This window comes from Jaculus jaculus, chromosome 6 (genome assembly GCF_020740685.1).
Source record: "Jaculus jaculus isolate mJacJac1 chromosome 6, mJacJac1.mat.Y.cur, whole genome shotgun sequence".
In the NCBI taxonomy this organism is placed as follows: domain Eukaryota; kingdom Metazoa; phylum Chordata; class Mammalia; order Rodentia; family Dipodidae; genus Jaculus; species Jaculus jaculus.
Genome location: NC_059107.1, coordinates 62,110,383 through 62,123,406, shown reverse-complemented (window position 1 = coordinate 62,123,406; position 13,024 = coordinate 62,110,383). Strand labels below are relative to the sequence as shown.

The 13,024-nt window shown below is 44.1% G+C and overlaps 1 protein-coding gene across 3 annotated transcripts in view; it reads right to left on the bottom strand.

The window, feature by feature from the left end:
- The window catches only part of Sfxn5 (sideroflexin 5), a 138,212-nt gene that overhangs the window by 118,147 nt on the left and 7,041 nt on the right, over nt 1-13,024 (bottom strand). For all 3 annotated transcript variants that reach the window (XM_045152718.1, XM_045152720.1, XM_045152719.1), the window contains exon 2: nt 5,710-5,778. In XM_045152718.1, the coding sequence (XP_045008653.1) occupies nt 5,710-5,778 (69 nt within the window). The remainder of the gene's footprint in view (nt 1-5,709; nt 5,779-13,024) is intronic.

Genomic DNA, 13,024 nt, shown 5'->3' with positions numbered 1-13,024 from the left:
AGAAACTAATGCCACATACATTCCTCAGTGATCTTCACCTTTGCTATCTTTTGTTTTGAGACAAGGTCTACCATTGAATCTGGAGCTCACCTCAACTAGCCAGCAAGCCCAACAGGCCTCCTGTCTCCACCTCCCCAGTGCTGGGATTACTGGAATGGCCATCAGGTGTGGGGATTTGAGCTCAGATCCTCAGGCTTGCACAGCAAGCACTTCGTCTGATGAACCATCTCCCCAGCCACAAGGCCTGAAATTCCACCAAATGGAAAGAGAAACAAACCAAAATGGATTAGTGATGTACAAATATTGGGGTCTTTCAAGTGCAAGAGTGAGAGTTGGACATGGTGGTACACACCTCTAATCCCAGCATTTGGGAGGCTGAGACCGAGTTATATTGAGTTGTAGAATGGCTCAGATTACAAAGCAACACCCTATTTTTGAAAAACAACAAGAAAAGGACTTGATGTGGATCAAGAAATGTAAAATGAAATGGCCTGAGAGTGGAAAGGTGTGACTTCCTTGCACAGGTGGCATACTGCCCTGTGGCAGCTCCTTCATCCCTGAAGCCCTGCCTGCTCATAGTGATCTGAGGCACACTTAAGGGTCTCCCAAGGGCCCCTCCTCCAGTCCTTACACAGACCCCTAGGTCTCCTCTAGTGTCCCCATCCTCTGAGCTAAGCACTAGACTCTGCCCTTTCCACCAACTAGGTGGCATTTCTGTTGGGAGTTCAGAACTGCAATTTCATTAAGCTCTGCACAGTTCTGGAACTTTCTAGGATGACACATTACCTAGTTCAGTAAGTGGTTTCTGGTTTGGTGCTCTATGTACTCACATTTGTTCCTCTGTAGGAGAATCCAGACAAAACCAAGAAGTGCAGCACACTGCCCCTTAATGGGCCAGGGATGGTAGCCCACAAGGGTCAATATGGCCAGAAAATAAAATATTTGGGCCTTTAGTCCTTGCTGAGGCACAACAGGAAACCACGTATCATGCTAATTCCCACACCTCATGTTACTGTGATGTGACCCAGGCACCATAGGGGTACTTTCATGCCCAGTACCTAGAAAACCTTGTGTTCCCTCCACCATGCCTTTGGGTTAGTGATATATAAGAATGTTGGAGGTCTTTCAAAGTGCCAGAGTTGAAGCTAGGCAGGAGGATTATGACCAGCTGAGGCTAGCAAGTTTCAAGTAAACCTGGGCTACACAGTGAGACCCAGTTTCAAAAAAAAAAAAAAAAAGCCAGGCGTAGTGGCACACACCTTTAATCCCAGCACTTGGGAGGCTGGGGTAGGGGATCGCTGTGAGTTCAAGGGCCACCCTGAGACTACAGAGTGATTTCTACATCAGCCTGGGCTACAGCCAGACCCTACCTCGAAAAATCAACCAAAACAAACAAACAAAAACAAAACAAAACACCACCACCAAAAAAAAAACCCACAATGACAACAACAAAAGGAGATTTGAAGAAGCATGCATATCCAGAACAGGTCTACCCAGGGCTGCAAAAAGCCAATGCCCAGCACACAGAGGTACACCAGAGTGTTTTCTAATCAGGAAGGGCCTCTAAGGCTCAGGGATAGAGCTCTGGCCTATTGATACCAGAATAATCTCAGGCAAGTTCCTGAAACTCAGATTTCCTGACCAGGAATGTAAATTGGCTCAGAGCAAGGACTTTCAAAGAACACAGTTCTTACCTTGGCATGAGCCTTAACATCTGTTTCTTCACTTGTAGAAGGGAAAACATAATAGCATTCTCCTCTTGAGGTGGCTTTGTGTTCATCTAATGAGCTAATAGATGTGAAATGCTTACAAGTTCACCACAAAAAAAAAAAAAAGAGAGAGAAATGTATGAGGGAGGGATATGCTTCCTATTTGAACACCACACAATGTATACATGTGTGGAAGTATCACGTGGTACTCCACTATTACATGTTAACTTTAAAAAATGCTTATAAGGCTGAAGAGGTGATGGCTCAGTGGTTAAAATCACTTGCTTGCAAAGTCTGATGGCCTGGGTTCGATTCCTCAATACCCATATAAACCCAGATGCACAAAGTGGCTCATGCACCTGGAGTCCATTTGTAATGCCAAGAGGCCTTGATGTGGCCATTCTCTCTCTCTTCCTGCCTTTCTCTCTCTGCTTGCAGATAAATTAAAAAAAAAAAAAAAAAACTTTAAAAATTGCCTACTGTGGTAGCATACATCTTTAGTCCCAGCACTTGGAAGGCAGAGGTAGGAGGACTACAATGAGTCTGAGGCCACCCTAAAACTATATTGTGAATTCCAAGTCAACCTGGGCTAGAGCGAGACCCTACCTTGGGAAAAAAAAAAAAAAAGTTTAATTAAAAATAAAAGCTTGAGCTGGAGAGATGGCTTAGCGGTTAAGCGTTTGCTTGTGAAGCCTAAGGACCCTGGTTCGAGGCTTGATTCCCCAGGACCCACATTAGCCAGATGCACAAGAGGGCGCACGCTTCTGGAGTTTGTTTGCAATGGCTGGAGGCCCTGGTACACCCATTCTCTCTATCTGCCTCCTCCTCGCTCTGTCGCTCTCAAATAAATAAGTAAATTAATAACAAAAGATAAAAGTTTATACTCTGACTTTTGGCTAGAGAACTTTCTCTTTTCAGATGGCAGTGACCCTGAGATGACTCAGGAGGCACTATGGTGCTGAGAAGTGACAGAGGAGTGCTCAGCACTGAAATATTTCAATCACACCTTCCATGGCTCAGGGTCTATTGCGGAAGAGGTGGCAGAAAGAATGTAAAAGCCAAAGGAAGGGTACGACTCTTTATAACGTGCTCCTCCAAACACAAAATGGCCTGGATATCCATGACCTCACAGTGCCTGACACTACCTACACAAGACCATCATAATAGGAAGAAAAGATCATGACCTCAAAATAAAAGAGAGACTGACTGAGGGGGAGGGGATATGATGGAGAGTAGAGTTTCAAAGGGGAAAGTGGGGGAGGGAATTACCATGGGATATTGTTTACAATTATGGAAGTTGTCAATAATAAAATTTTTAAAAACATAAAAGCTTAAGCCGGGCGTGGTGGCGCACGCCTTTAATCCCAGCACTCGGGAGGCAGAGGTAGGAGTATCCTCATGAGTTCGAGGCTACCCTGAGACTACACAGTGAATTCCAGGTCAGACTGAGCTAGAGTGAGACCCTACCTTGAAAAACCAAAAAAAAAAAAAAAAAATAATAATAATAATAAATTAAAAAAAAATAAAAGCTTATAAACTGTCTTGCTCACCAGTGGTTTTGGTTTTTATTTTATTTACTTGATGTATGTATGCACATGCACATATACCAGGCTCTGTTGCCACTGCATATGAATGCCCATTTGGCTTTATGTAGGCGCTGGGGAACTGAACTTGGGCTAGCAGGCTTTGAAAGCAGGTTCCTTTAATTCTAGCCCCATCACTATGTGTTTGATTAATGTGTGTCATTTTATATGAACATGAGTTTCTGTGTATCTTTTTCAAATTCATATAAAAAGATACACTTAACAGTAACATAAAAAGGCTTCATGTAGCCCAGTCTAGCCTCAATCTTGATATGCAGCCAAGGACGACTTGAACCCATTCTTCTCTTGCCTCTATTTCCTAAATGTTCGGGTTATAGGCACGCACCACCATGGCAGTTTACCAGTGCAGGGGATCGAACCCTGAGGGCTTCATGCATGCTACACAAGCACTCTGCCAATTGAGCTGCATCTGCAGACCCCCAAAGACACAATTCTTCTTCTTCTTCTGTTTTTTTTTTTGTTTTTGTTTTCTGTTTTTGTTTTGTTTTTGGAGTTAGGGTCTCTCGCTCAGGCTAACCTAGAATTCACTATGTAGTCTCAGGGTGGCCTTGAACTTGTGGCAATCCTTCTACTTCTGCCTCCCAAGTGCTGGAATTAAAGGCGTGCACCACCATGCCCAGCTAAAGACACACTTCTTAAGATGGTCCCCAAAGAGTCTTTTCTTTTTTAATTTGATACAAGCAAGTGTAGTGAGGATGTGGAGCACTGGAACACAAATCCACTGCTGAGGTAACATGGAGAACCGCCTTGAACAGCAAGGTGGCTGCTTCTGATCAAGTCAAATGTGTATCTGCCGTACTTACCACGGACCCTATTCCTAGGTATTTAGTCAAGAGGATTAAAAGCATATATCCACACAAAGAACAATTATAGTAATTTTATTCATAATAGCCAGAAGCTTGGAAAAGCCTGGGCGTTTACCAACAAAAAACTTTTGAACATTTTTTTCAATGGAACACTACTCAGAAATAAGAGATGAATGGCTGACATGTGCAACAACATAGATGACGCTTAAAAGCATGATGTTAGTAAGAAAAAGCTGGACACACAAGGTTGTGTATTAGGCAGGCGTGGTGGCACATGCCTTTGATCTCAGCACTTAGAGGCAAAAGTAGGAGGGTTGAGTTCAAGGCCATTCTAGGTGAGCCTGGCCTAGAGTGAGACACTGCCTCGGGGAAAAACAACAACAACAACAACAAAGGGTGCATGCGTACTGTAGGATTTCATTAATATGACAGTCTGGAAAGAGCACAACAGATGAATAGCAGATAGGGGCTTGGAGCAGGGAGAAAAGATGGTAATAAAGACAGTGTGTTAGAGTGATGGAAATGATTTAGGTCTTTTTTTTTTTTTTTTTTTTTTTTTTTTGGTTTTTCGAGGTAGGGTCTCACTCTGGTCCAGGCTGACCTGGAAGTAACTCTGTAGTCTCAGGGTGGCCTTGAACTCACGGTGATCCTCCTACCTCTGCCTCCCGAGTGCTGGGATTAAAGGCGTGCGCCACCACGCCCGGCTTTGATTTAGGTCTTGATGGTGGTTGTGGGCACATGACTGAGTACATTTGTCAGAACTCACAGAACTGGACATTTTGTCAAAATTCATAGGACTGTACAATTTTAAAAGTTAAGTCATGCCTTAATAACCTGACATTAAAAGCCACCAACAATTGCTTTCTAATAGAGGAGGGAAATAAGTAAAGAGGGTAATTACAAGTGACTTTTTTATTCTACTACAGCACATCTTTACTGCTTGAACTCCCTCCCAACCCCCAGTGCTGGAGACCAAACCCAAGACCTCACACACGATAGGCAAGAGCTCTACAACTGAGCCCCAGCCTTGGCCCTGTAACTTTTGTAATGAATATATAACTTATGTGATTGATAAAAATTTCAGTGAGTGGGCTGGAGAGATGGCTTAGCAGTTGGGCGCTTGCCTGTGAAGCCTAAGGACCCCGGTTTGAGGCTCGATTCCCCAGGACCCACGTTAGCCAGATGCACAAGGGGGCGCACGCATCTGGAGTTCGTTTGCAGTGGCTGGAAGCCCTGGAGTGCCCATTCTCTCTCTCTCTCTGCCTGTAGCTCTCAAATAAATAAATAAAATAAACAAAAGTACTTAAAAAATAATTTCAGTGAGATTTTAAATAATAACAGTGTTAATTCTCTTGACAGAGTATTGTGAGATCAAATGAAATAATGTGAAGAAGCACACAGCACAGCACACAAACTGTCTTGTAACTGACTGATATAGACAGACATGGGCTTAGAAATATATTACCTTCTTCTCACCACGGGTCTCCCTCACCTTCTTCTCTTTTTCATTCCTTCTGATGCTGCATGCATTCTGAAGTGACAAGGTACAGAGGCCAAGGAGCCTCCATTGAGAGTGACAGCATGACTCACCTCAGTGACAAACAGAGTTCGAGGGTCGATGATGTCCAAGAAGTGCCTGAAGCGGCCATAGAAGGATGTCTTAGAAAGGAAAAGAGAGGGAGGGGTCAGTTGTTGCATCTGGACTCAGGACACTAGGTCCCTGCCCGCAGCTTGCCCTTAGGGTGCCCCGCCCCCAGCTCCCAGGATGCTTCATGTGGTTGACTCAGACCACCAAGGCCTCAGCCAGGGACTTGGAGACTGTCCTAGGGGTAGGAGCTTCCTAAAATCATCTCAGACAGATCATTAAGATATACCATGGAGGGCTGGAGAGATGGCTTAGCAGTTAAGAGCTTGCCTGTGAAGCCTAAGGACCCCGGTTCAAGGCTTGGTTCCCCAGGACCCACGTTAGCCAGATGCACAAGAGGGCACATGCGTCTGGAGTTCGTTTGCAGTGGCTGGAAGCCCTGGAGCACCCATTCTCTCTCTCTCCCTCTGTCTGTCTTTCTCTCTGTGTCTGTCGCTCTCAAATAAATAAATAAATAATGAACAACAACAAAAAAAATTTAAAAAAAAAAAGATATACCATGGAGCTGGGCATGGTGGCATTCGGGAGGCTGAGGTAGCAGAATGGCTGAGAGTTCCAGGTCAGCCTGGGCTAGACTGAAACCCTGCCTCAAATAAAAATAATAATTAGTAATAATAATGATAACAATAAGAATAATGAAAGAAGGAATTAAAGCACTTGTACATCATAACCATCCGGACCTCTTCTCCCTTCACTACACATACACTTTTTCCTCTCTTACATTTTCCTAGGATCTATTCTGAGCCCTTCAGAAGCTCCCAAGCACACCTGGGTACACAGGCCAGAAATGAAGCCTGGTGCCCAGCCACCTTCCTTGCTCAGGACTTCCAGAGTAAGAGAAGCTCCTGCCAGCCCCTCACAGGGGCCCACTCCGAGGACCTGTCCTCTTCCAGGTGGAAGCTCCCTACAGGTAGACCACAAGCACAGCAGCTCCAGCACCCAGCCTACAGGTTTTCCTTCAACCCACAGCCCCAGAGCGGCTGCGAAGGTCAGGATGAAGGGCCAGGTCCCCTTGCCTCAGAACAGGGCCCTGGAAAAGGGAGGCTTTGTGCTCAGCAGGCCACAAGCACTGGAGCACAATGAAAGGAAACCAAGCAACAGCATGGCCAGGCCTCCTGCCTGGAGACAAAGCCAGCTAGGCAAAGGCAAGCTCAATGGGGAGAAGAGAGGGGTGCAAGCCCAGGATGAAGAGGAGAGCTGCAAACACTGGGGGTTCATGCTTCACTGCACTCCAGGCTCAGCCCCAAAATCCTTCCTGGGGCCCCGCGGCTCTTCAAGCATTGTCCGCTGCACAGCAAAGAGAGCAGAAGCCCCCACCCCCACTTACTAGGACAGGAGACTCTGACGTTCATGGCGCTTTTCTCTTCCTAGTACAGACTCCACAATAGGCCTCAAGGGTCCTCAAAGTTCTGCCACACACCAAGCCCATCCCACCTCCACTTCTCTGCTTACCCCAGCATCCAGCATGGATCAGCCTCTCCACCCTAGCCTCCATCCCTCTCTACTGCAGAGTCTACCAAGCCTCAGCATCATTCCTAAGCCACACAAGTGTTTTCATATCCTCTCACCAAACACAGGCAATGCTCACTCACACTGTGGTCCTGGCAAAATTTCACCTTTAAGAAGTTAGTCTAAGGATACTCTGGTTTCTCTTGAGATCACATAAATCTTTCGCCTTAAGAATTTAGTCTAGGGCTGGAGAGATGGCTTAGTGGTTAAGCGCTTGCCTGTGAAGCCTAAGGACCCCGGTTCGAGGATCGGTTCCCCAGGTCCCACGTTAGCCAGATGCACAAGGGGGCACACACGTCTGGAGTTCGTTTGCAGAGGCTGGAAGCCCTGGTGCGCCCATTCTCTCTCTCTCCCTCTATCTGTCTTTCTCTTTGTGTCTGTTGCTCTCAAATAAATAAATAAAAATTAAAAAAAAAAAAAAAAGCCCATGTGGAGAGTAAGGGCTACGTGGCCCTCACTCTTAAAAAAAAAAAAAAAAAGAATTTAGTCTAAGGAAATGATCAGTATATCCAAATGAAATATGTGGAAGGAAGTGCTTGCTGAGGAGAGGCACTGGTGCTGTTTGTAAAAGCAGATGATTAAATCAGGTCCCTTGCTAAGAGTGAACACCATGCAGCCATGTGAAATCATGTTTTCAGACAAGTTATGATATGAAAAATGCTTATCATTTTCATATAAGCAGTGTGATTCTAAGTTAAAATAGCATGGAGATAACTAGAAATAGTGGATTTTTTGAGGTAGTGAAGACTAAACCTAGCAATGCATGCTAGGCAAGTACTCTAGCCCAGAAGTGGATGCTAACTGATGAACAAAATGACCAGGTGACATCCATACCCTGAAAGGACTAGGGTTCCCCAGAGAAGTGATTCCAGGGCTAGGGCAGGGACAACAGAGGGGATGAAACTGGTATGTTTTAGTAATGAAGTAATGAGATGCCCCCCTAAGAGGAACACATTAAAAGGACCATTGAGCATTAGAGATATGGCTTAGCACTTAAGGCATTTGCCTACAAAGCCAAAGGATACAGGTTTGATTCCCCAGGACCAACTTAAGCCAGATGTACAAGGTAGCTCATGCATCTGAAGCTCGTCTGCAGTGGCTAGAGGCCCTGTTGCACCCATTCTCTCTCTCTCTCTCTCTCTCTCTGTTTCTCAGATAAACAAATAAAATATTCGCCAGGCATACACCTTTAATCCCAGTATTTGGGAGGCAGAGGCAGGTGGATCGCCATGAGGTCAGGGCCACCCTGAGACTGCATAGTGAATTCCAAGTCAGCCTGGACTGGAATGAGATCCTATCTCAATAAAAAAGGATCACTGAGGGACAGGTGGACAGTGCCCCCTGAGGATGTGGCACCTTGAGAAGTCATATCACCAACATAGTGTTCCAGATGTTTCTGGAGGAAACATCAGGCAGATCCAAGCTAAGAAGCATTCCATTAAATGACTGTCCTGTTTATCAAATGTTATCCATGTTACAAAGACTAGGAAAGAGCAAACACTTGATCCATATTAAGGAAATCTAAAGAAGAGCCAGGAACTGTGATGTACATCTTTAAACCCATCACTTGGAAGGCTGAGGTAGAAGGTTGCCATGAGATTGAGGCCAAAGTGGGCCAGAGTGAGACCCTGACTCAAACACACATACACACACACACACACACACACACACACACACACACTATATATATATATATATATATATGAAGGAGCTGGAGAGATGGCTTAGAGGTTGAGGCACTTGCCTGCAAATCCTAAGGACCCAGGTTCAACTCCCCAGAACCCATGCAAGCCTGACGCACAAGGTGATGCATGTGCGTGGTGCTCACACCTGGAGTCCAATTGCAGTGGCTACAGGGCCTAGCACAACAATATTCTCTCATTCTCTCTTTCATAAGAAATAAAATAAACAAAAGGGTCTAGGGAGATAGCTCAGTGGTTAAAAGCATTTGTTTGTAGCTGGGCGTGGTGGTGCACTACCAGCACTTGATAGGCAGAGGTAGGAGGCCACCCTGAGACTACATAGTGAATTCCAGGTCAGTCTGGGCTAGAGTGAGACCCTACCTCGACAAAACAAAATAAAACAAAAAAAGCACTTGTTCACAAAGCCTACTGACCCAGGTTTGATAACCCAGCACCCACATAAAGCTGGATGCAAAAAGTGGCAAATGAATCTGGCATTCATTTACAGTGGCAAGAGACACTGACACACACACAGAGAACAGTAATAATGAATTTTTGTTGCTGTTTTTTCAAGGAAGGGTCTTGCTCTAGTTCAGGATACCCTGGAATTCATTATATAGTCTCAAACTAGCCCCAAATTCAGTGATCCTCCTACCTTTGCTTCCCAAATGCTGGGATTAAAGGTGTGCACCACCACAACCAGCTTGGCTTAAATATTTTTTTTGTTCATTTTTACTTATTTATTTGAGAGTGATAGAAAGAGAAAGAGAGAAAGAAATAGAGAGAGAATGAGAGCGCCAGGGCCTCCAGCCACTGCAAATGAACTCCAGATGCTGCATCCCCTTGTGCACCTGGCTAATGTGGGTCCTGGGGAATCAAGCCTCGAACTGGGGTCCTTAGGCTTCACAGGCAAGCGCTAAACCGCTAGGCCATCTCTCCAGCCCTAATTTTTTTTTAAAACCACAGGGCCAGGCGTGGTGACTGCACCCGCAACCTGGCAGCACTGAGGCAGAAGTAGAAGCGGAAGTTCAAGGCTTCACTGGAGAGACTGAGGCCAGTGGTACCAAGACCGTTGTCACACACACTTCTATCCAGCACTCGGGAAGCTGAGGGAGGAGGATCACCATCAGTTTGAGGCCAGCCTGGGTCTACAGTGTGAGACCCTGTCTTGACAAGGACAGAAAGCAAGAAAAACAGCGAAAGAATCAATATTAGGTATAAGAATCAAATATATATATATATGTAATTAAGTAATATTCTATTTGGGGGGGATTGTTTGAGACCCTACCTCAAGAAATGAATAATAACGACAACAACCACAACCATCTGAGGGGCTGGAGAGATGGCTCAGCGGGTAAGACACTTGCCTAAAGCCTAATGACTCAAATTTGATTCCCTAGTACCCATATGTTGTGGTCAGCTCCACGTGGCTAGGATGAACATCCAAACCCACAGCTTACGGGGAAGGGGTTTATTTGAGCTCACAGGTCCAGGAGAAGCTCCATGAATGGTGGGAGAAGCCGCTTCCTTCCGCACATCCAGGCAGCAAGCACAAACCCACAAACCCACAGCTCAAACTGCTCTCCACGCCTCTGAGCTAGAATCAGATACGCCCCTGGCGACTTGCCTCCCCGCCCCCCCCCCCCCCCCTAGCAGAGATGTGCCTGTTAGGGGCTGAAGTTGCAAGCTCAATGTTAATAAAACACCTCAGTCTATGGGCCATACATTTACACTATCATATACAAACTACCACATTCCACCCCACTGGGTTTGATTCCCCAGTACCGTGCAAAGCCAGATGCACAAAGTGGTACATGCATCTGGAGTTTGTTTATATTCATAGTCTCTGTCTCCTTATAAATAAATAAAAATAAAAGCACTTTAAAAAATACTTGGAAATAGGAGCTGGAGAGATGGCTCAGTAGTTAAAGCACTTGCCTGCAAAGCCCATAACCTGGCTTTAATTCTCCAGTACCTACATAAAGCCAGATGCACAAAGTGGTGTGTGCATCTGGAGTTCATTTATAGACTGGTTTGAAGCCCTGGTGCACCCATTCTCACATTTTCTCTCCCTCTTTCGCTCTCTGTTTGCAAATAAATATTTTTTTAAATACCCCATGGTGATACCCTCCCTTCCCCCACTTACCCCTTTGAAACTCCACTCTCCATCATACCCCCTCCCCATCTCAACCAGTCTCTTTTACTTTTGATGTCATGATCTTTTCCTCCTCTTATGATGGTCTTGTGTAGGTAGTGTCAGGCACTATGAGGTCATGGATATCCAGGCCATTAAATAAGTATCTTTTAAAAATACTTGGAAATCAGAGATGGAGATAGAAAATGAGTTTGTATTACACAGACTGTCATCTTTTCTTAGAGTTATCTTGTTTACTATTCCTAGTCTTTCCAGTCAACTTTGCGGATGCAGTTATTAAATATATCTCTAAAGCTGTCATGTTTTACACTATTGTTGATACTTGGAATTGAGCAGCTGTACATTGCTAAAAGGGGGCCCCAAGAATTGGAACCCTCATTAATTTAATTGCTTTTGAAGTACAGCTAAAGGTTTTTTGTTTTTGTTTTTCTTTTTGCATTTTTTGTTCTGAAAGTTTAACAAATGCCAAGGTATTTTATTACACTTTGGTTTTTAGTTTGCCTGCAGTTTCTTGTGTAGATTTTGAAATTGTACATCAATGTGTTTTCCATAGACTTTTTAATAAAGATACACTGCACTTTTTTTAGAAAAAAATCTGAATATGAAAAGATATATTGTAAAGAAGGAATATCAAGAATTTCAGATAACTCCTTGAGAAAGGTGGCTTATGTCATCAGTAAAGTACCCTTATGTTATGAAGATACAATGTTGGTTTTATTACTTTAGGAAGGCAGTGGCAATTATTCACAGGTGGACAGATGTCCTATTTATAGGAGGTTTTGGGGGGTGTGGAAGTAGCTAGGTAGAGAAATTATTAGAACATTCACATTTGTTATTTTGAACTCAAAACATCAAGTATATTCATACTCTATAGCATTAACCTTCTCCTTACTACCCCAGTGTTGGGAATACCCAAGAAACTTAATAGTATCACAATATGGTAGCATCTGGAAAGCTGAGGATCAAACCAAGCACCTCAGTGCATGCTAGGCAAGCTCTTTACCACTAAGCTACATGCACCTAGGATGATGATTTCTGTTATCTTCTGTTTTATAGTGGATAATATGCACGGTGGTAAAAGTAAATTGTGAAAACTGTCTCTATACCTTCCCATTTAAAGTTTTTCTGTATCTTAGGTTTAGGTTTCTGACAAAAACTTGGACCCTTGGGAAATAGTTTTTCTTAATTAAAAAAAAAAATCCTTGTGAGTTACAGTTTGCACAGTTCCTTTTATTGTACTTTATATCTTGTTTACAATAAAGAATTTCTTTTGGTATAAAAAAATAAAAAATAAAAATACTTGGAAATATAAAACCCGAGGTTTACAGAAAAGGCCCTACATTGGAATGCTCAACACACTGGTCCTGTCAGCTTGAAAGCCCCCTCCCAGGGACTGCCCCTTTAGTCTGACAGTCAAGTTTACTAACTCATAGCAACGAGGATGGCCACATGGCAGGGTAACTATGCTAGGAAAGAACAAAAATTGTTAGCATAGATAGACTGTCTGATAAATGTGGGATAAGATGGAAATAAAGTTGCACATCAACCTGTCTCAGCAAAGGCAGGCTGCATGCACAGAAGACAACGTATATCTGACAAGTAGACATGGGATCTTGTTTCCAATAAGGTTAAGATTAGTATACAATACTGGAACCAGAAATTATTTGATGCTAAGTGCTTAGGTTGATTACAAGGCAAAATGGCTTAGATGACCCAATCAAGGGATGTGTAGGGATTCTGGGTATGTACTCAGTGGTAGAGGGCTTGCCTAGCATGCATGAAGCCCAGGGTTCAATCACTCTCTCATAAAAGACTGAAAGATAAAACTGGGGTTGAGAAAATAGCTCAACTTGCAAGGTGTGTGTGTGGGGGGGTGTGCTTTCCAAGCACTTAGGAGGCAGAGGTAGGAGGATC